At 37.3% G+C, this 23,620-nt stretch overlaps 1 protein-coding gene across 4 annotated transcripts; it reads left to right on the top strand.

Moving 5' to 3' along the window:
* Nucleotides 1–52: 52 nt before the first annotated feature.
* LOC105672709 (uncharacterized) lies at nt 53–19,992 on the top strand. 4 transcript variants are annotated; one of them, XM_067351307.1, is made up of 8 exons: nt 53–1,731; nt 5,838–5,998; nt 8,623–8,780; nt 13,943–14,099; nt 14,177–14,473; nt 14,552–14,865; nt 14,944–15,287; nt 15,388–19,992. In XM_067351307.1, exons 2-8 carry the CDS (start codon nt 5,845–5,847, stop codon nt 16,313–16,315), a joined length of 2,352 nt encoding a protein of 783 aa, XP_067207408.1. In that variant the 5' UTR covers nt 53–1,731; nt 5,838–5,844; the 3' UTR covers nt 16,316–19,992. The 4 variants fall into 4 exon arrangements, with proteins under 4 accessions (XP_067207408.1, XP_067207418.1, XP_067207413.1 ...); XM_067351317.1 differs by having other exon boundaries at nt 13,943–14,102; nt 14,971–15,287; XM_067351312.1 differs by having other exon boundaries at nt 13,943–14,102; nt 14,968–15,287.
* The last annotated feature ends 3,628 nt before the right edge of the window (nt 19,993–23,620 follow it).

Below are 23,620 nucleotides of genomic sequence, written 5' to 3'. Positions count from 1 at the left end.
CTCCTGTCACAGGAGTCCTGTGTGGAAACGGGACGATACAGAGAGAGAGAGAGAGAGAGAGAGAGAGAGAGAAAGAGTGAGAGTCCGGGATAGCCTGAAGAAGATGCAAGAGATCGCGGAATGGAGCGAGAGCAGAGTAATCAATACGCATTCAACACGCGGTGCCTCGCATTCCCAGTTTCCATGGGAACTGACGCCCACGCATGCGTTGGTCCAGTGATGCTGCCGTACCAAGCAAATCTACTAGTCCGACTCAGTCTCCCGCCAACCATTCTATGCGCGAGAGATTGTTAATACTATTGTCGACGAGCAACAGCACTCGATAAAGACTTGACACAATATTATTGTCTCAGCATGACATGACCTATTTCCATTTTGAAGATATTTTTGCACCTGTTACACATTTTTCTCTGAAATTAATTTTTAATATTTATGTAATTTAGATGCAACATTTCAATAATTGAGAGTATTTGTTGACGAGAAAAAATAAATTAAAAATATAGAGAATTACGAATAATATACATGTTATAATAACGATTAATAATTGTATTCTTTTTTTTGCGGCAATAAAGATAATAAGAAGAAATCAAATATGACAGATTTTAGAAGCTAGATTTTATATATTCAATAATTTATCAGAATTTAATAAAATTATTGATATCTGAATCGTGTAAAGGCTGTTCTACAAAAATGTGATCTGATAAGATTAGGAATGTATGCTAGCACAGCTGCGCAATATCTATATTTACGCCGCTTCGTCGACAATCCGGCATCTAAGACATGACAGAGTGCGGGATTGTTCTCTCGACGATGGTTTTCTCGGCCTCTCTATCGCCGTCATTCGGGGATTCAAGCGTGGCGTTCGTTCGGCGGACTTGTGTTCAAGCTTCCTCGGCCACCCTCTCGATGCCACGAGAAGCCACGCTGGAGACGGGGCAAGGGAGGGTTGCTCGTTCCGACGCGCCTGCGTCGAGTCCCCGATGACGACTCGGCTAGGTAGGTGCTCGACCCGGACGCAGTTGGGAGAAAACAAGCGGCAGACGGCCTGCTGTTGTCGCGTAACGTACCCTTTTTCTCATTAAGTTTTGACGAACGAGAGATCGTCAATAAAAACGAGAGTTTAATGACCCTATGCGGCTCGGAATCATGATTGATCTGGATGTAGTGCAACGTTATGGTGACTGAAGTGAGACTGGACGATGATGATACAGAGCTCGAGTGGAGAATATAATAGTGTGAAAAAAACTGACGTTCGATAATACGCGCGATAAGTTCGTTGAACTCTTTTATCTATCTAGGGTTGCAATTTGAAAATATTTTTTCATTCTGTTAAAGCAACTTGCGTGCGCTTAAAAATCACTGCAGCGGAAGATGATGCGGGTCGAGTGATTAATGCGGATTTTGTGTTGCACACGTCAAATCAGCAGCTCGTCTTTGTGAACGTTGAATTTTTACAAATCCATGATCGTAAAGGAACTTTCTCCCGTCTCCAAGTTTCAAACACCCCTGCTCTGCCGGGGGATCTTCCTGCGTGCGTTGTATTGTTTCCGCTGCAGCTGGATGCGGCGCCGAGAAGGATCATAAAAGATGCACGTTTGAAAAGGGAGGACACGTTGGCCGTAGATTTTCGCGCCGTGCTGGGTGCTTAGCAATTTTCAATCGCCGATTGCATGTGGGTCACGAGTTGCATCGGCCACAGCTAACGAGATAGAAGGTTTACCGAGCCAAGAGGTAAGCCTGTTAACTGGCGTTACTGGCAGCCAGAAGCTGCCGATGTAAAAGCGATTCGATGAGTAAGATGGATTCGGGTATAATTGCAAGGAAGCTTCGCGCGTGAACGAATTAATCTCGTCGGCGTGAGAGCAAAGTTAATCGAATCGATTTTTGCAATGGATGTTTTTCAATTACCTTAATGGAAAACTTTATAATATGAAAAATAATCAGTTTCTGTCGAAAGTTACGGAAAATTAACTGTGTGAATAAGCTAGGAATAAATTCGGAAAAATTCAGTTTGAGTATTACAGTTTTAATTATACATAGTTTGTTCTATTTTAGAAAATGGCCTTCGAGAAAATTTATTAGCCGAAGGAGATATATAATGCATACAATTGATTTCAATTAAAGCGACTGATAGCTTAATAGCTTTAGTAACAATCGATTTTCAGCGTAAATAATTATTTTCCATGGATTGCATGTATTCGTTTTATTGACTACATGTGGACTGAATAATAATTTAATAATAAGAAATCCCGATAAGCAAAAAGGCATCGCAGGTAGTTATAAATTTTCATCGCGACGAGTCACGTGGCTATAGTAGGTGCCTGCAGTTTACGATGTCCTTAACCTCGTGGAAAATCAATGTTCTTCATATACTGATAACTGTATGTCCTATATGCGATATAACATACAGTAATTAAGTAATTACTTTGCTTATACGCTTAAGCAATTAATGATAGCAATGGATAAAAGAAACAAAGTGCTTACAAAGTGCTTTCTCTCTGTCTCTCTTTTTTTGTTGTTGTTAAAGAAATTTTATCTTAATAAACATATAATAAGCACATTTATTCATAGATCTTTTTAATGATTATATGCTTATCTAAGAAATTGACTTCACAATTTGCGCACGATTGCTATTTGAAATTTAAATAAAGCACCAATGTACGAGTGTCTCATAAGATATGCAGCGGATTAGAAACTGTTTCAGCACAAAGGGATCGGTAATGAGAACTACCGCACTGTTTGCACAAGGATCGCACTTCTTTTAACCGTGATCCTTCGTAGGTAGCTTATAACGTAAGAGCGTTCGCCCTGCCAAATTGTTTAAACTCTTATATAAGTTTCGAAAATAAATTCAAAATTATGGAAATACTTACAATAAAATAATAAAGTCTTAAGAAATATGAGCTTGAATGATTAACAAATGCAATGAAACGTTTTCCACGCATAATTAATTATTCTATATAATTTATTTAGATTGTTACATATTTTATAATATAATGCATTACGAAAAAATACGATATTTCTGGTTATAAATTCTTTTCATCTGAAGCACTGCCGATTAAGATTATTTCGAGTATACTGAGTGCACCGACAATCCATTTCATCTCTTCGATATACAAAGATTTGACTGAATGTCAACCCTTCCTCTCTACCAGCACTTCTGCTAGCTCTTTAACTTAACTCTCATGAGGGTAATGCCACCCGAAAGGAAGCAGGCCGCGCGTTTCCCATGTTGTTATCCGCGTGGCTCTTAATCTGAGTTGTTCCCTTCGTGGGCGCGACATCGTTGTTCCCTTGTCAAGGATGATAGGGTACTATCAATTGTATAGTAAGGTGTGACACCTCTCGAGACGAGGGATGCGCACCTTCCGTAACAATCGCAGATCCTTCCGGATATCACACGCTTAAAGCCGCTTGCCGAAGAAAGAGACTATTTACAATATACTCTACATGAAATAAAATTTAGAAATTTCTGAAACTTTTAGACACATATTTATGTAATTAACGAGTAATTCAAATTTTTAATTACCTATTTAACGCATGTATACTGTACACATCTCATTTCATATGTAATGAAAATTAGATTGACACTTTTAGAAACAATTTCTGAGTAGTGAATAAAAAATCACGGCTTTTATAGCTGTTTTTTGTTCGTTAATATTTAAGAGAATATTCTGAGTAAGAATTCACCCATGTTCATTGTAGCTAAAATTAGAGGTACATTTTTCAAAAAAATTAATCGCGTGCAATAATTTTTATTTCTATAAAAAATATTTTTCTACGACGTAGAAATTTTGTTAGCCAAGATCGATAAGCGTTGAAAACTGAGATTTTGACATTTGAAACATTCTAGCTAGATTTTCTAAGGGGAAAGAATCTTCGAACGTTTTGGCGTATCTCGTAAATCTCAAAGTTGAGTCCGTAAAATCGTTGAAAAATTGCTGTGACGTGCGTTTAATCCCAGCTTTTGAGCCGAGTGTATTTGTAGCGAGGGAATGCAAAGGCCGATGTCTGGTTCGTTCTGAAATCTGCGGATAGGACATTATCGCCCGGCATTCTCTCGCCCCAAGCCGATGGAATCCGCCGATATAGTACAGATACGTGTGTGCAACTACCATAAAATCCTTACCAGCGATCGTGCGCTTCGCGTATACGCTTCCTATTCGAGATCCTACGAGAGGAAACTGTAAAGAGAAAATTGTGCGCCTATGTTCACTGATCTGTAAAAAATCTGAAGTAAAACTTGACCCGTACATACGATAAGAATTGAAATAACTTAGATAGCTCGAAGCCTTCGATTATTTGATATTTTTCCACACACATTTAAGCTTTGATTAACCACAGAAAGAAAATCTAATATTTTTTCATGTCATCGAAGGAGTAAAATAACGTTAATAAAAGCAGTAAAGTAAATTGGAAAAGCTCACTATAAAACTCAAAATTTATGCTCTCTTTGTGCACCCTTTCTGCCTCTTCGATCCACTAGACAGTGAGTGGATCGTGCAATGCATGAAACGAATACTATTGGGGAAAGATCGCGTTTGCATCGCGGCGTCTATTAAACGTATTGCCTCGCGAGAACCGTGCATTTGCGTACACGTGTTCGGGAAACGTGAGGGCGCATTCATTTACACGAAAATTTGATTTTACAGCTGCAGTAATTGAATTTCAAATGCTATGCGTCGGATATAAATGCGGATAGAAACTCTCACAAGGCCAATGTCGAAGGCTAAGCTCGCTTTCTTTGACTAATTGGATTTTGTAGAGTCGCGCGCGATGAGCTGATATTGTCGAGCACCAAGGTATCTTTTTAAAAAAAGCACATTACATTTATTCGATTAATTATTAATTAAAGATTATAAAATGTATATTCTCTGTGATATAAATTGTCGCATGCTAAAAATCATTGATAAGTTTCTAAGCTTCTTAAAGATGTGCGGAGATTGATACATCGAGTGGAGAAACTAGGGACACGGAAATAGATTATCTCGAGCCAGATGTGCGAGATGTATTACTAATGCAACGATCAAGGGAATACAAGCTAGCCAATGATAGTCAGATAGTCCCCTTGCTTTAGGGGACGATCTAAAAATCGTTACACCTGATGCTGATGTTCTTCGAAATCCAATGAACGTTTTTTCTCCAGCTAGCTCTGCTAAAATCTAACATGTAGCGCTGTGATGGATCGTAATAGACGTATGATTACTGTTAATAGAACTTTTAGAAGGATCCAATCAATTATCCGTTTCAACTCAGCAGATATTTCTTCGCATTTTGCAAAAACCCTTCACAAAAACTCGAATTTCTTACATAACGAAAAGCAGGCAACGGAACTCGATATAAGAAAAATAAATGTCGTAAATGTCTCTTTACTTATCAATTAAGTCTGAATTGAATACATTAAAGTAAAACAGCCACATTACGAAAATGAAAATAAATTGTTATCAATTTCTTCGTCCTCTGAGAGAATCCATTAACGTGTTTTGGAAAGAGATATGTATAATGGACGATTAGTTAATATATTTCGTCTACAATTTGTCAGAGCGATTTTCTGCTGTGTAGGCAGTAATTCCGTAGACGAAGGAAACATTCGGAACGCAGGAGAAAAAAGATATCAGGAAAGACTAAGGGAAGCCAATACTATTGCGGATGGCCACGGCCATCTGTATCTATTAGGACGCAGTTTAATTCTTCAAGGTCTTAATTGGCTTTAGATAAGACCAGACGTGTTCAATGAAGCTTACCGCTATACAACAATAAATCTCTCTAACAATGATCTTCTGTAGATAGGAAATAGTAAATCCGACGAAACTACGTTATATCGTGTTCTGTTGCAGGAAAAAAATGTGGAGCTCGGTTACCGCGGCTGGTACTGAAAACGGGCCAGCACCACCTTCGAGAAGCAAGCATAGTGCCACCTTACTTGCTGGTCACGTATACCTTCTCGGTGGTCGAAATGGAAATCTACCTCTCAAAGATCTCTGGCGATACAGTCTTGGTGAGTCGTGTTACTTTACATTTATATTATGATTAACTTGCATTACACGGAGAAAATTTTATATCAAAAATTACTATGCATGGTATTAACCGCGGACCGAAAATTTTTACCATGTTTTACATGTGAAAAACATAGTAAAAATTTTTATAATTCCTTCATAGTCCGCGGCTACTATCGTACACAGTAATTTTCGATGTAAAATTTTCTCCATGTACATATGAATGCGTTAATTATTGAACCATTGGATGGCCGAGTATTGTTGATTTTTCGGTTAAAAAAAGGAAATCTCGTATTTATCAAGAGAGAGCGATATAGTTGTACTGCTCGTATTTCGAACACGACTCACGACTCACGATATAACATCGTTTTTGACCAGCGCACTCCATCGCATCCATGCCACCCTACGAAACGAGGGTGCGCGACAGAATTTGAACGGGGTTCAGCCTGATCAATAATGCACCATTATTAAAGCCTACCGTACATCAACTAAATCCACGGGCGATACTCTACAATTACGTGGTGTTTCCACGGAGATCAGATATATGTGAATTAATTGCGCCCGCTGGCCATAATCGGTGGCTCACGTACGTGACAGGGCGAGATTTTCCTCCGACTGAATGCTCCTTGCTTTCACTTATATTTGTCCTAATGCATGAAGAGTTAGCGTCTCTTCTAAACAATTAATCATTCATCATAAGCCTTTCTGTCATGTATTTTGGTTAAAACGACGACTGGTTTATTTGTAAAGCTTAACGACTTGAAAGATTAACGACTTAAAACGGGTAAAAGAATGGTGATTTATAAAGTGAAGTCAACGTAACATGAATTCGCGTCGCTCGTACGTACATCAGCAGGTTCTCTTAATCACAGAGTATTGTTCGGCTGTGCGGGTGAATACTGAACAACGTCGAAATAGTTGGCACGTAACGTTTTGTTTCCCGAAGTGAACAATGCTCCCAACTGTCTCGCTACTCCAATTTCAAAAGTCTAACTTTGTCGATTTATCTCGCTTGATCGCTTGATCTTGCAAAAATATTGTGATAACTTGGAGAACCACGAGAGCACTCCAACGAAACTTGGTTTTTGTTACACCCTCTTCTATCATCGGTATACTCGAGGGGATATAACCGGGGAACGCGAATCCTAGAAGGGGACAGGCGTGAAAAAATTTTATTGACAGAAAGGAAGAAAATTATCAACGAAGGAGGAGAAAAGTAAAAATAAATATAGTGATCGTGCTTTTTTACAAACGAAAAATAAAATTCTTTTTATACAACATTCTTGCACAAAGCATCTTTAATATTCTCGCTTATGTCATGAAGATACTTATTCAGACGGAACTCTAATGGCTAAATTGTTGTACGAGGTGCACTTGCGTATCGGACATGCACTTTCGCAGGGTATACTTTCAAACAAAGAGAAATATTGCTCTACTGTGCCAAAACTATGTAGATATGACACGTGTACTACGTAATCAATATCGAACATCTCTAGTATCACAGTGAAGACACTTCAGGCGACGTGTTTCTTTACATAAGTCTTCATAAGCTTTGTACTTGAACACGATTCAGAAGCAAGAAGTTGAAAGTTTCATGGGTACCGTCAAATTAGACGATAGCATCGATGTCGTCATATATATATATATATATTTCGTCCTTTTAATTATTTAGAAATGTATTATCATTCCACTGGAAACAGTTCTGGGCGAATGCAGGGGATGAGATATGGAAGGTGAAGTACAGCGGTCGAGAGATAAAAAGTACGCGCGATATGAAAAGTGTGAAATTACAGAAAAGGGCGTGGTTGCGGATGAAAGAAGCTAAAGTAATCACAAAAATAAATTTTTGGAAAGTAATTTAGTATATGTGACAAAATTTCTATAATTTAACAGACGCTCGAATAAAGTTACATCGATGGGAAGCACAATGTCATCTCGATACACAAACAGAGAAAGAAATGATAATTGACGCATACAGCAATACTTTTAGCAATCCATTTCGATACATCAGAAGAATATTTACTTTCATTGAATATAATGCAAATTTATGCAATTTATTTTCTCGACCGATCTTTTTTGCTCTTCTATTTTCATCTTTGCCGAGGGAGCACGCTCTGGCGTCCTTTTCGCAATGGTATGACCACCTAGACGTCTCTTGTCTCTTGAGGCTGGGAAGCAGTAAAGTGGAGGAGATTTTTAATATTCTCTTCGTAAACCGTAGCTATTGCGATCGAATAGCAATGAGTCGTAGATTTTCTTCCTTGATTTTTGCAAGAAATATAGCCGAGTTATTAACTGTAGAATTTCGCGTGCAAAAAATGACTATTTCACGAAGTCTTTTATTACAGTCTAGGTTGTACAATAATAAAAAGTATCGCACCGGTTTTATTACGCCAGATTGCATTCTTTTACTGAAACATGAAATATGTGTCGATGCAGCAAAAATCGGTTATTAAAATGCAACGAGTGCATCATAAAAATGCATGTCGCGTGACATTATGTTCCATTCTCGCGTTTGCAACAATTACATTGATAACACTTGCGTGCTCTTTTTGCATAATAACTGGATACAGCTCAACATAACAATGTCAGATTGTGTAACAAGCTTTTTTCTTTTTTTTTACAGCGGAGAGCAAGTGGGAGGAATTGCATCCGGGAGGTGAAAGACCGCCGGCTTTGCAGGAGCACAGCGCGGTGGCTTATAAAGATTGCCTCTACGTTTTCGGAGGTGAACTGGGTTTCTCCGCCGGAACGGAAACGCCGCTTTGGGTTTATAATGTCAAGGTAATATGCTCGTCAAGGTAAAGAAAATGCCTCGCACAAAATGTGAATGGAAAACGCAATGAAATTGATTCAGGTGAATAATGCCATTTACGATAGGATATCTCTACGGTCGTAAACATTGACACGGTCCCGCACTTTCGATAACAATCGCGATAACGAGCGTCGTTAAAAAAATTCCATAATTCTACCCGTATAAGGGGGAGGAGAGAAAAGGGGAGGATAAAGTATCGTCGAAAAGGAAAGAGGACGGAAGAATCGCACTCTCGAGAAATATCGCTTAATCGATAGCGACGTCATCGGCTATACTTTTACTCAGTAGCGTGTCGCCTCCCTCGTGTAACGATACAGAAGAATAGTTTCGGCGACGACCGAACGCGCTACCGAGGGTAATCGAAGTTCGACCGGCCAATAGCCGTTCGCAGTACGCGTAAAAATTCCCCGTGTCGCCGTTGGTATCCTGCTGTTTTTCGCACGGTCTCAAACGCTCCTTGGGGAGCATGATAAGCGCGACGTGAAACGAGCAGTGACACAAGGTGGTTGGCCTCTTCATGGTATAAGGAGGACGTCGTCTCGCGTGCGGGAAATCAATCTTTCGAAATAATAGAAGCTCGGAAATGTGGCTCGTAATGATTTAGTGAGAATTTCGATCAAACGAGAATACAAATGTTTATCCTAATAATTTGCTCTATTATATAAGAAATTTTATTACCGGATGTGATAATAATATATTTTATACTAACTTTAATTTATTTCAATAAGAAATTTTATTGTTAAAAAAATATAATATGCAAATAATAAAAATCCATATCAGTTGTATCGCCAAATAATCCAATTATTTTAATTTTATTGGATGGTATTAGAGAGAATAATATTTTTCAGGTAAATATTTATGAATTTTTGCATTTTAATATTATTTATTCAAAGTGTTATTGGGATATGATATTGTTAATTGGGATATGATATATCCTGCATTTTCAAATTCGTATATACCTCAAATTTAAAGGAAAGGCAGCGATGTGCGATATTATCAATCAACCTTAGTAGATGTTCGTTATTGCCCTTCGTCTGATTTACCAAATCAAGAGGGTGCCAAGCCCTCCTTCCGATCAGTGAAGCGGCTGTGGCGGCTGCCCAGAGGCTGTTCGTCACCTTATCTAATCTAATCATATAAGTCGTTCTTAACTACATCTTTGCAATGAATGCAGTGCGAATTTCAGACGAAACACATTACTTTCGCAGAAATGTGGAGGGTAAAATTTTATCAGTTTTCTAATTTAGATGAGCACATTTAAAAATTTATTTATATTTATTTATATGATAATCATTTTACTTTTTTCTCAAATTTTAAAACGATTAAGTTATCAAAAGTTATTTTATGATTTTATTATATTATGTTGAAGCGTACCTTGTCTACAAACTGGATTTTTTGTTTAAACTTCAATACTATGCATTGAGTCTAATTGTTAAAAAACGTCTACGTAACACTTTATTTTTACGAAATAATAAAAGTATATCGACATCAGTGACAAATGTTTCTTTCCAGTGGAATACCAGTGGCAAGGTACTGGCATTATTTCCAGTTCTAGAGAGACTGGATTGCAATCGATCGGTAAAATATATAGTCACAGTATTGGATCTTAGATTAATCTCTCAGATTATATAATGTAATTGATGATATCTGAGGTAATTAGATGACATTTGAAGCAAACTAATACGTATCTAATATAATATGTAGAATAAATTGATCTAGTTTAAGTTACCTTCAGTAAATGTGTTAAATTTAACGCAATTTAGAATTATCTTGGTAATTGTTTTTAATAAATAAATTTCAGAATAATCTTATTTTTCTTTTTTAAGCAAGTAGAATACTACAAATTTTAAAAAGTAAATTATTAATTAATAAACACTAATAAACATTATTGTTTATGTTATAAAATTAATTTTGAGAAGGAGCTACGTATTTGGAAAAAAAAATTTTATGATGACATTTATTTGCCTATCTTGTGATAGTGTTAACATTTGCGGGCACATTTACTAATTTCGTACAATAATCAAAAACGACATATCTTTCATGGAACTTTCAAGTGCAATTTAAGGGTTTTTGACAGCAGCTGGTGTTAACAGGCTTTCTCTCCAATTCGTACCCTCGAAACGAGACAGTGTTTCATTCTCTCGAGGGTGGTGCCTCGAGCTCACGTGCGAGGCATTAAGAATTAATAAGTTTGCATGAAGTGCACGATGTGAAATATCACGTGTCATCGATTCAGCGTCTTGTCAGTTGCTTTTTTACTTAAAGATAAAAAAATAAAAAATAAAAGACGAATTCTTTTACTCATCAAAATTTTAAATTTATAAAAAGTTAGTACTTTTTTATTTATTATATATTGCACGTCAACGATCCAACATCGATTATTCTTTCATCTAAAGATGAAAAAGTTAAAACGGGCTTTTTTACTAACAATAAATTTCCTTGCTAAATTTAGAAAATTCTTATTTTTATTTATTATCCTATAAATAACCGAATGAAATCGTCTAATCACATTCGTGTAAATGTATATTTGTCACAAATTTACAAATTTGCGCTGAATTGCGTTGTATGGCTTGAATAACTCTGTATCTACGTATGAATGCGTCGGTCATAATGACTTTCCTTCGTCAGCAGCGGGTTATCTCTTTCACTCGATAGGTTTCATCTATCCGCTGTTCTAACAATTTCTTCCAACGTGATAATTTTTATGTCTGCGAAAATACTCTTTTGTTGTTTTCTTTCTGTTTTTTTCCTGGATAAACCACGTTATTGGATCAAATGTTCTATCTTTTTAAATACTTTTTGTCTGATATCGTAATGCAGATTTTAAAAATTTAACAAATTTGCATTTGTAGTCAAAGAGAAAATTTCGTGCATGAAACCAAACCACTTTATCAAATGGAAAAACGCAGTCAACTCTTTTTCATATGTTTGGAGATTTTTTCGGCTAGGTTACCATGGTTACTCTTGGTCCATTTGTTTTTAGCCGTTGGACCGTATATCCCCTCCGTTGTTTCTGTCTGTTCGCCGTGTATTATTGAAATCCGCGTTACGAATGCGTCAGGCAAACCTGATTGGTTTAGCTGGAGGGGTTGCTCGGCACGCTCTCTCCCTCTTTCTCTCTCTCTCTCTTTCTCTCGATTTGCTTTACTCCTTTGTCTTTGTTGCTTTCCCCTTGTACTTTGTTAAAACGCTCCCTCGCTTAAACGTACAGAATGTAAAAGAAGGCACGTACTGTAGCACATCTTCCATCTTTTTTACACTTGTAGTTTACGAAAAACTCAAAGATCTGCAACAAAGACCATCCTATTAACGAGATTAAATTTGGGTTAATTTTTCTCACAGGTTACATCGTGGTTCTTTTATCAATTTGTCTTGTCAAAAATTTGCATTGCAAAATATTGAGAAATTTCATATTCTTTTATGTGACGAGACGTATTCACGAGTACGTCCAAATATCCCGCGGCCAGTATATTAATAGCTCCCTCGCAGCAGAATGAATGTCGGTACTCCTTTTGATGTGTAATGGCACGACTCATCTCAATCGAGGTAATGTTTATCGCAGAGCGTTGGTTTCTACGTTCCTATAATATGAGTGTGCGCAAACGCGTGAAAAATAATTGCAAAAATGATGACTAAGAATGTCAAAAGTAATCACAGTTAACATGTTTACAGCTGATAATTTGAAGCAATCTGCTTACTTTCATTTGAAATTAATAATGGAAACTTGCATCTCATTCTTATCACAGCCGTGGCATCGCACGGGGAAAGATCTTTTCAAGTGTATTCACCAGATTATTACACAGTCCATTTGCGAATGTTCATCTCCGTGTTACAAATCTGTGAACCGTGATGTTTCGAAAGAAAAAACGACTAATGCGATTTTAAAGCGCGGATCGATATGCAGGCTCGAATTTTCTGCTACACTGAGCGATAAATCTCTCCCGGGCACAACGTATTGATTTCATCGATATGTATAAATATAAGAGACGCGAAGAATATGTTTTTTTCCTATGACACACTTTCCATGAAAATTGTTCCAAGGTAACAGTACGGTAAAAATAAATCAGCTTATATTACCTACCTATCTGTACAACGATACTTTATAATATTCATTTTTATGAATATTATACGGCAACATTAATGTGCGCGTATGTGTGATGTACAAAATTCTTCTCATACACAGTATCGCACGCGATAATGAGCAACATAAAATTGTCTCTCAACTTAATAAAATATTTCTATCATGTATAACATTGTAATAAAGATTCGATTAATTTTGTGAACTTTGTTCCGTATTTATTCCCAGGCATATATGAACTTTGCTTATTTCGTTTCATATTCATCTTCCGACATACATATCGTCGTATATAAGCATAATATATCTATGATATAATTTATTCTTGCCAATAGTTTCGTATGTAGCGTGCATTCCTTCGCGCGTATGCTTATAAAGCCGCATGCTTTTCGTAGATAGATGAAAGCGGAGTTATGAATATGTTACCAAGCATTTTTCAGCTAAAATATTCACTAGCGCTGTGGCTTTCGCCTATAGCAACTATGCATTCTTTACGTTTATTGCATTCTTTACATCAGAGATCCTTTCGATTTATATAAATCGCACGATGCGAACTATTAATGCGATTTAATATTTTTTTCATATAAATTTATATAGTTTATGACAAAATATCTCGTTTTGTTTTTGTTAATATAGATATCAAGTTGCATATTAATTTAACGAAATATGCGAGATATTAAAGGGACGCTTACTAGCTAGTAGCACGTACTCGAATAAAATTTTATTTTCCGAAATTCCGCTGTTATAGCCGGCGAGAGAATAGTTTCACGTTGCTATTCGGTAGCAGCAGCGACGATTATCGCAGTTACAGGAGCTAAAGCCGAAGCTATTCAGACGGCAGAATTGGAGGGCCGCGAAATTAGAGGTCTTTATCCCTTTTGTTGCAGGCTACCTTTATTATACGTGGCATTCACAAGTACTCGCAAACATATAGAAATGTCGAGAAGACGAAGTATCATGTTCGTTTATATAATATCTGTAATTATGCGGAAAATATTTCATTCAAATGAAAAATAATTTAAGTTGCGAAAAGCTTATAATAACTATAATTTCTAGACAAATATCTGGAGAAAGGTGAGAGCTCAACGGGGTTGTGCAGTTCCTAGAGGCCGACGAGGTCACACCGCTTTGGTACATCGCGGACAAATGCTCATATACGGCGGTTATCAAGATCTACGTGGAAGCTCTTCCGAATTATGGGCTTTTCATTTCGGTAGTGTGTTTCTCAACGTAAATCGCTCATTTAATATTCATATGTACAGCGTTTCTAGCTTTACTTTAACGTTACAGAGACTGAATCGTGGCACTTGCTCTCATCGAGCGAAAACGGACCGGCTGCGAGACATAAGCACTCGGCGGTTTTACACGGCGACGCAATGTACATTTACGGTGGGATGACGGATCTTCAAGAGAGAAACGATTGCTGGCGATGGGACGTCAACAGCGCGTCGTGGTCCATGCTGAAGAATAAACCGGGCCCCGGGCCTCTTCACGGTCACGCGGCGTGCAGACTGCCGAGCTGCATGCTGATCTTTGGCGGTGAGAGCGGCGGTTCGGCAACGAACGAGCTTTGGAGGTTTCATTTCGGTATGCATCACCGCATGGCTGCGGTTACGGAAGATTTTAAATAGTTTATGAGATTTTTATGAAGTATTTTTTTGACAGGCACAGAGACCTGGGAGAAGTTGTCAGTACCAGGACCAAAGCCGCAACCGAGAGCCGAAAGCGTCGCTCTTGCGGTATCTGAACTGCTGATACGCGGAACAAACGTGGACAATCCGAAGCCGAGACCGAGGAATCAAAGACCTAGGCTCTCCAGCACTAGGATATCGCCGAGTGAAACACCCTCCGCCAGACCGAGCTTCCTCAAGGAAATTTCGAAATTGTCGCAAATAAATCTATCGAGGCTCAGTCATCCGACGAAGTGCAGTTATACGGTTCTCAGTGGACACGACGACAACGAAGAGAGTCCTCAAGAGGTACGTCGAATGCCTAGAGGCATTTTCAAAAGATGAGCATGTTTTACTTTGCGGTGTGTCAATTAGGCCTGCGTGCAGGCAAACACGTATTATCCTTTTCAGCAGGTGGACGTCGAAGTGGTCGAACCATCCACGGGTATGGTAAAGTCTCGCAGTGCCAACACGCTGGCTCGCCGAAGGCAAAAAGTGTCGGAGGGAGCGCCAAGAACGGTTGACGTCAGCAACACTAACAATACCGCCATTTCTGGTATGACCAGAGATCCTATTTCGGTGCCAAATTTTCGTGCTTTGACGCTACCAACTCCTGTTCTCACGCCTGTAGAGGCCGCCAGATTGGTCTTCGTAGACCCGGATGAGAATAGCGACGAAGAGCGCAAGGAACCGCCCACGTCGAGGTTGATCGAAGTTCAAGAAGAAAGGCGGTAATTACTTCGGTTAAATCGTTATACGCAAACGACATTAAACGCATTTGTCAAGAATTAATTGAGATTGATATCACGATATTTGGTATGTTCATTGCAGAGATTTCGCAGCAGTGCATCAAGCTTGTCAACCCACCCGCGGCGAGAGCTACAGTTCACATCTGTACGAAGCCGCTCTACAAACACCCAAAACACCGACCACGACGAAGATTCCCACATCTGCCTCCGTCAGATTCGCCGATCTCGAGGAAGGGGAGGAATCGACGTCGGATTACGCGAGTATCGAGGCGAGAAGTCCGGGCGATCCGCTCGCGGACGACGACTGGGTATCCGGAAAGAGGTCCAAGTCGCACAGACCGATCGTCGCCTCGTCGACGATACGAGAGGGTCAATTCGGTTTCTGCAATCCGAATTATCTCGGTCTGGATGAAACGAGTGGCCATCATCACCATCACCATCATCATCATCATCAGCAGCAGCAGCAGCAGCAGCAGCAGCAGCATCATCAGCAGCAGCAGCAGCATCATCAGCAGCATCATCATCATCAGCAGCAGCATCATCAGCAGCAGCATCATCATTCTTCTGCTTTTCCTTCTCATCATCCTCATCATCAACATCATCCTCATCATCAACATCATCATCATCAACAACAACAACCAGATGGAAAGTATGCCAAATTACTCAACAGCCCGCCCGACAGCGTGCTGGAGGATGAGCCTGGAAGATCGGCTTCGCAAACGTTCGCGGAACTCTTGGAGCTTCAGGAGATCAAGAGGACACCCCGAACGCCACCGAAGAGCCTGCCTCTAGGTTCGCCATCGAGAAGAGCGGTGAGTGCGTCGCGAGCTGAGAGGCAGAGAGCGAAGGTGGCAGCGGTGGGCGATGCGACCGATGTTAAAACAACGCCTTCCTACGGGCCGGCGCCCTTGTACGTTTTTTTGGTCGGCGGCAAAGAAAAGGGTCAAGTCACGGTGTTCGCCAGACCGGTCTCTCTCTGGAAACTACAGCTGGCGCCGCATATCTTCTAAGGATGATTGATGGTACACTTTAGTTGAGTCATCCGCGCACCGTTAGTGATAAAGGAAAGCGTTCGCGCAATCCAATTTCCGTTGATGTGATGTCTTGCAAATATTCTCTCATAGTCAAATCAAAGCGTTTGAGAAAAATCGACTTTTTATATATTTAGTCTTATTTATTTGATTATTAAAGTTGAACGTCGTTAACTTTATATGTGTTCTTCGTTACAGATCGTATATGTTTCCTAATTAAGTTGCTATTAAATTACGTGAGGTTGTGTGTTAACTTTTTTTGCCCGTTAAAGTTTGTTCGTTACTTGCTATTGCCATTTGCATTATGCGTTGTACGCTCAACCGTATAAAAAAGTATGTAAAAAAGCAAGGAATCGAAACCAGATATGACGCGTGACGTAAGCCAGAGTAAATGCCATGTATCAATGCGCAATTCGGAAGTATGTTTCAAGAGAAATTTTATTGCCCAGAAAGTAAATTTATTATAAAAGAATAATGTAATCACTGGTTGGGTAAGAAATGTAGAAGTCTTCATTTTTTATTTAATAATGTGCCGATAGATCAAATAGATAGATAATAATGAGTACGTATTTATAACTTAGATATTAAATTTATAGAAAATTCTTTTATCACATTGTTATTTTTACGTATTTATTCTTTTTTAATGCTAGAATTAATTCTTACTAATGATTAATAATTACAAAAAATTTTAGAAATTTTTATTACATTGATTCGTTTTTTTTTTGTATCTTTTTATTACCAAAGTATTACTCTGTTACCGTTCTCTTATTAATAGATGCATCAGATTAATCTTTCCGCTATATGTGAAATCTGCGTATTTAAGCTAAAGTCGTGAAATAATACTCCCGGATCGTGAGTTCATATTGAACTGGCCGATTCGATGCGAGCACTCATCTCGACACGAGTTTTATGAAAACACGATGAATGTTCAAATAAAAGCGCAGGTCAAGTCGGCGATCGCGTAATGTTGTTATCGAACTTGAAATCATCACCGATGAAAGCGCACTTTACTGAAAAAAATCCGTCTTTCACTTAATGATATGTAATTTATATTCATAAGATAATAGGATACTCTAATCTTCCCAATCGCGCCAAAACTTCAAGTTGTTTGCGCGAAAGCATCAGTCAACTGGAATATCGACTGGCCTGATCTGCGCTCGACTGCCATCGAATTTGAAAACTCAATATGTGTAAAGTATAAGTTTAGAGTTAGTGTCAGATTCGTAAGCTTAAAATTGGATCGGGAATCGTCGATCAAAGATTACAATCGATTCGTGGTTGTGTCCAGTTTAGAGATTATTACTGATCGATTCTTCTATTCTGCAATAAAAAGGTAGATTTTTTATAAAGAAAATCTATAATTTAAACGCATTTGACGAATCAGCAAATTGTAATTTGTTAGCGCATCAAATTTGCTAGTCTGACGACTAAAAAGTAGCCAAAGAAGTGACTGTGAGACAGAATTATTGATCTCGAAACTAAAAGCTTACGTATACGTGTAAACGCTTATAAATATTAGCGATAATCTCCTCCTGCCAGCTTTGAAAAATTAGTGACTGAGTGATGCCAAGGATGCAGTCGTGTAAAGTAACAGTTGCTCCCGAATGTTCGCCCGAATGTTCGTCCGAATGTTGGTATTTCAAATCTTCACTTGCGATTTGGTCATATCAAAAATTCAAGGAAACGAAATTTTGCACTTCTGCAATTGTAAATTAACCCATTAAAATCTTATTATGCACTACATTGTATGTATATAATATTAATGTAACAAAGCGCAATCCCTAAAAGAATATCGTTTTATAAGGTGTAAGAATTTGGGAGCCACTAAAATGTTGAAAGGAAAGAAAAAAAAAAGACAATTGTGTTCCAAGAGACTATAGTCAATGTGTTAACGTCACCAGTCTCGCTGCAGACTCGCGAATCGATGAAATCGAAAGTCTTTACCGTGATTGTATCGTAGTAAGTTAGTTTAAGTAAGCGTAATGTAAGTAGAGCAGACAATGGCCAAGTACGATGGGAGCTCTCTTGTTCGTGTAGAATTTTTATGCCCGCAAAGGCCCAACGCATGTAATCCATCCATAAGTAGCTAAGGTCGACGTGGCTTTTCACGGGCTAGATATTGAGAGATGCTTTTATCATTATCCTTTCGATATAACATTTGATATTCTCTTAAATGTTACACGCGTTATTTCATTAGATTATATCATTCTCGCAACAAGCAATATATACGATTAACAAACAAATAATTTAGCTGCAATTGTATAACGCGGGCAAGTGCAATATTAGAGTTACTTCAAGTTGTAACACTTACAACTGAATGAAAATTTATTACAAACTTGTTTCAGCTGGCGAAAAATGGAGGTGACTTATATCGCAAGTTTTACAATTGCAGTCGTCGATGATTAACAAGCCCGGCGAATACGCAAATGGTTGCTCAAAGGTGGTGTCGCTTCTTCAAGAAAGGATCTCTTGATATCTAGTCTCAGGCCTCGAATACCCGAAAATCAATGTTTTCCATTTGTAGAGCTAGTCAATTACAAGTCTCAGTGTACAAAACTTGAGATAAATGTTTCGTACTACCTTTACTTGACTGCATTTACCCTCGTATAGACATTTTTCCTACGCCAATATTTTATGTTTTACGATAGCGAGTCATCCGCGTTATCGTAAAAAAAGAAACTGTGAATTTATTCCACAATACACATTACCCGAACACGAACAAACAATTTACCACGTTCCTTCCCATACCACCCAACCACGTACAAATACGTAAAGCGTACAATTATGTGTACTGCGTTAGCTTGAAAGAGAGAGAAGCGGTAAAACTTTATGTAGAAATAAATGAAGCGAAAATAAAAATAAAATTAACGTGCTCCTTCTATAAGCTTAAACGCGTCTATCGGGGGCATTTGCATTGGCATAACTTGTGTGCCGCGTCATATGAGAAAGCTATCGATTAAAAGGCAAACCCTTCCTATTAGAGTTCCATATCACAGAGCGCAGTATTTTTTCAGAGACCAAATTTTCGAATACAAAGAGGTGACTCTTGTTCTTAATTATTTCTATGTTTAATATATCAAGACAATATATATATGCGAAATATATCATGCGATACGAAGCACCGAAAATGCAAGTAGACGAGTCACACAAAGACTTATTTTTGAGAAATGCCATATTGAAATTATCGCAGTTTCATGATAAGTGTAAGTACAAATGTTAAGTAAAGATAGATCAACGTGCAAACTGACATTTCCCGAGTAAATTTCTGCAAACTGTAAATTTCATCAAAAGTGGGATTGTAGTTTGCTAACGTTTTTGGTGCTGGTACGTATGCAATATAGACAATTTTCTGTAGCTAGTTAGCTACGAAGTTACGCAGTTTTATTGTCCTATAGACTCCAGCGAATGTGTTATAATGTATGTGAGTATATGCCGCAATGTTACAAAATTGTGTTCATTGCCTTTTCCAATTTGAATGTCAATGCGAAGATACGCGCCTGGCGATTCTCAGAGCTTTTTGGTTTTAATTAATCTCTGATTGATAATCATCGGCAATGTGTTTAGTTTCAATTGCATTGTAATTAATGTAACAATTATTAATGGAACAGTATTACTATGATTAGAAAATATACTATATATAATTCAGTAATATGAAATTATGTGTTATAGTCATATTTTCCAAGATAATTTTACGGCATTTTTATTTCCCTATCCTAAATTAATTACTAATTGCATTCCTCCATACAGCATTTCATTTAATTCTCTAACAAATTGCGATAGTTATATTCACTATTTCAACAAGGTATTACATACATTTACAAGGTATAATACACATATGTTTAGTGTATAATTAATTAAATGTATACAAAAATGTAATTAGAGAAGATTAATTATAATTTTTTAAAAATGATTTAGAAGTAAATCTGTTGGAAAATAATGATAATGTTACCGACTTTTTGACGAACGCTTAACGCTCAAAAGTCTCGTAAGATTGCAGCACTAGTTCTACAGATATAAAGGATAAGGCTTTTTCTCTCCTTCCTTGAATATCTATCAATGAGCCTACACAAAAATGTAATTTTCGCATATCGTGTTTTTATTAAATTTGTAGGCATTTTTATATAAATTTTAATAATTTAAAAATTATAATGCGACTTGTCTAACAATAAGTTAAATAAAAAAGAAATGGAAGAAAAAAAAAGAACATATGAACAACGGGCGAGAAAGAGAGAATGGGATTAAACCTTTAAACATGTGACTTTTAAATACCGTTTACATCTATTTATATGATGCGTAAATCTGCATGGACATTTCTTGATTTTGATAAAATCTTTTCTTAAGTTTTCCGAAAAATAATATTAGCAAATTAAAAGTATATTTACTTTTGTCTGCAAATAAAAATTTAATACAAATTTTAATACAAATTTTATCTACTTTTATTTACAAATTTAATTAATAACAGACAGTCATGATTTTATCTTTGAAAATATTTCTTGTATAAGAAACATAATCGAATATCTTTGAACTGATCTAATATAATCGTTCGTTTCCACTAATGCTGGCAATGTTACTGTAGAACCGGTCGGCCACAGATCTAACAGCTGATTATTGACCATGTTAGGGCGATAGGGCGCAAGCATTTCTTTTCATTCCTATACAAAAGTTAGGTTGCGTAATGAAGCCACGTCACAATGCCAGCGGCTAGCTTTCTGAAGTTTGAGTCTTCTCACGGCTGGAGCAAGAAGCTTAAAGAAGTGATTCTGACACGGTCGTCTCTCTTTTTTTTTTTCCGACGGTAACAGGTCGTATTGTGATGAGGGTGTCGTTCCTCTATGTCGAATAAAATTGCCGTGCCGCGTCGCGCTGGGGCACCCCTTCGGACACAATTCGCCTGCGAAGTATACAAATTTATAGATCTCTAGAACTGACACCTGCTCGCCGCGGCAGGTAGTCCACGTCGGCGTTGCGCCTTTGATCTAGATTGGCTTTGATCGAGAATAATTGGCAGAAATTTCAAAAGTTGCATTGACGTTTGTTGGAACCGTTAAATGCGCCTTTACTCATATAAATTTTCGTTTGTTGTAATAGCATAAAAAAAAGCAGAGATTGAATTTTTCCGATGAGTCTTGTCGATTATTAGCGCGCCTCCGATCAGCGCGCCGCTTTTGTCCGTAAACGATGCGTGACGAATGGATAGTGACCGTCCAGCCGTCTTTTCTCTCCGCGCGATGATCTTTCTCGTTCGGTAAATGATTAATGAATTTATTCCACATTTCTTAATACACAGACGGATCAAAACGATCTATAATGTTAAACATTCTCGCGACAATGTAATCGCAAAATTCTATTACATAGTTTTGATAGATACCAAGACGAATTAGAATAAAAATATAACATTACAATGCAATTTTAAATATTTGTTGTCGTAAATGACTAATCTGTTAAGATATTAAAAATAGTTTTAACATTTTAACATTTAACGTTTTAACATCTTATCGAACATAAAATATGCGTTACAGAAGATCCCACGTTTAGTTTCTATTGTTAAAAAAAAAATTTATTAAATAATCTCGGAGAAAAAGGCAAAAAGAGCCGTTGCTACGCGTTCGTGCCACAAAAAAATCAAATTATATTATAAAAATTACAAAAATTACAAACGTTTCTGCCTATGTTAGGCCTTCCTCAGTAATAAAACGGTATTACAAGTGTCGAAGCGTTTAGTAAACAAATAAGACAAACTACGCAGAGTATTCCTCATGATAAATAATTTCCATTATAGAAAGATTGGTAATTGGCATTGTTATTAGAAGCCGGATCTATATCTCCAATAAAGAACATGGAAGAGTCAGAGAACAGCATTATCTATCAAAATGCCTTCAAAGTTCATGGAAGAATTATTTAAAAAAACCGAAGAGTCCGTAATTAAAACTAAATAAATATTTAAACTGTGTCGGATGGTTGAAATGTTGAATTTTGTGGCACAAACACCTAGCAACGGCTCTTTTTGCCCTTTTCTTCCAGATTATTTGTTAATTTATTGGAGCCTTAGTATTATTATTAATTTTGAAAAATATTTATATTTTACTACATATTCGCTTCTTTTCATGGAAATTTTCTTCTCCGTTTTTCTCTTTCCAGTAGAGATACATTGCATTCTCAAAGTAGATCAAGTTTGCCTGAGATTTGTATTAGATAAAGGAAATGTCGTCTGAGACATTGAAAATGCAGTCACCATAAAGCGCGGAGATGCTCTAAAAAATGATGCAGAAAGCAGCCAATAGCGAGAAAATGCCATAGTGTGTGAAAAAACAAAATGTATATAAGTCATCTATATGATCTCCAGATTCTCTAACAAAAATATAAATGTGTTAGATCTAGATTATGTATTATGTTATTTCAAATTTTGTATATTCGGATTAGCGACTGATCATTTAATTACAAACCGTTCACATTTCCAAACGTTTCACATTTCACTGGCGCAGAAGTCTGTCAGAAATTAAAAGTGGTTTCTCTGCAGGACAGAGAAGCAGACGGAAAATATCCGTAACATATTTCTTTTCTATCATAACAGTCTTTCGGCACTCTTTTGTAAAACAGGTTTTAGCGGCGAATAAATACAAGGTTTCGCTTTTTGGGAAACCGTTACTAACGACAAACGCGCATTCCAAGATTTCTATATATGTATCTTGAAAACGTTTATGGTTTGCCAGAAATCGATTCGCTCAAAGCTCATTTTAATGTCATCAAGACCGCCGTCATATTTTACAATTTACGATTTACGATTTGTTAGATGTAAAAAATTTCATCTATATTTCCTCGACTCCAGAAGATTTGGTGTTAATATAACAATTTGTGATAGCTGAAAAAGATGGTGAGAAAAAAATGGTAATTCTGCTTTAAATTTTTTTAACTTTAATTTGAAGAAAATAAGAAAAATATAAAATATACAAATGCTATCATTCTCTTGAAATATACGACAACAAGCGTGTTCCCAGTATCTAACAAACAAAATATGACCCTCGATCACGGTTTTATTCATTTGTTGTTTGAAAATGCACAGTTAGACGTTGTGTAGCGGTCCGTGAGTGGTGTCTAGAGTTCAGGTAGTTTTGCACAAAGTCTAACTTCTAATTAATATTCTGTACAGTTAAAATTGCGTGGATTTGGTTCATTTTTTGGTTCCAATTCATTGGAGTTTACGACTTATCAAATGTGCTACTAGAACCTTTACGTATGTATGTAATATGTATCTAATGTAATATATGGTTTCTCACGTGTGTGAAG

The sequence above is a fragment of the Linepithema humile genome, chromosome 1 (assembly GCF_040581485.1).
Source record: "Linepithema humile isolate Giens D197 chromosome 1, Lhum_UNIL_v1.0, whole genome shotgun sequence".
In the NCBI taxonomy this organism is placed as follows: domain Eukaryota; kingdom Metazoa; phylum Arthropoda; class Insecta; order Hymenoptera; family Formicidae; genus Linepithema; species Linepithema humile.
The sequence above is the reverse complement of the archived record's forward strand: the minus strand, read 5'-3'. Positions and strand labels throughout refer to the sequence as shown.

Excerpts from the sequence above, each read along its gene's own strand:
- LOC105672709 (XM_067351305.1), top strand. The coding sequence starts at position 5,845 with ATGTGGAGCTCGGTTACCGCGGCTGGTACTGAAAACGGGCCAGCACCA. Across the intron at positions 14,103-14,176 it reads ATGGGCTTTTCATTTCGGTA|AGACTGAATCGTGGCACTTG; the intron begins GTGTGTTTCTCA and ends TTAACGTTACAG. Across the intron at positions 14,474-14,551 it reads GCTTTGGAGGTTTCATTTCG|GCACAGAGACCTGGGAGAAG; the intron begins GTATGCATCACC and ends TTTTTTTGACAG.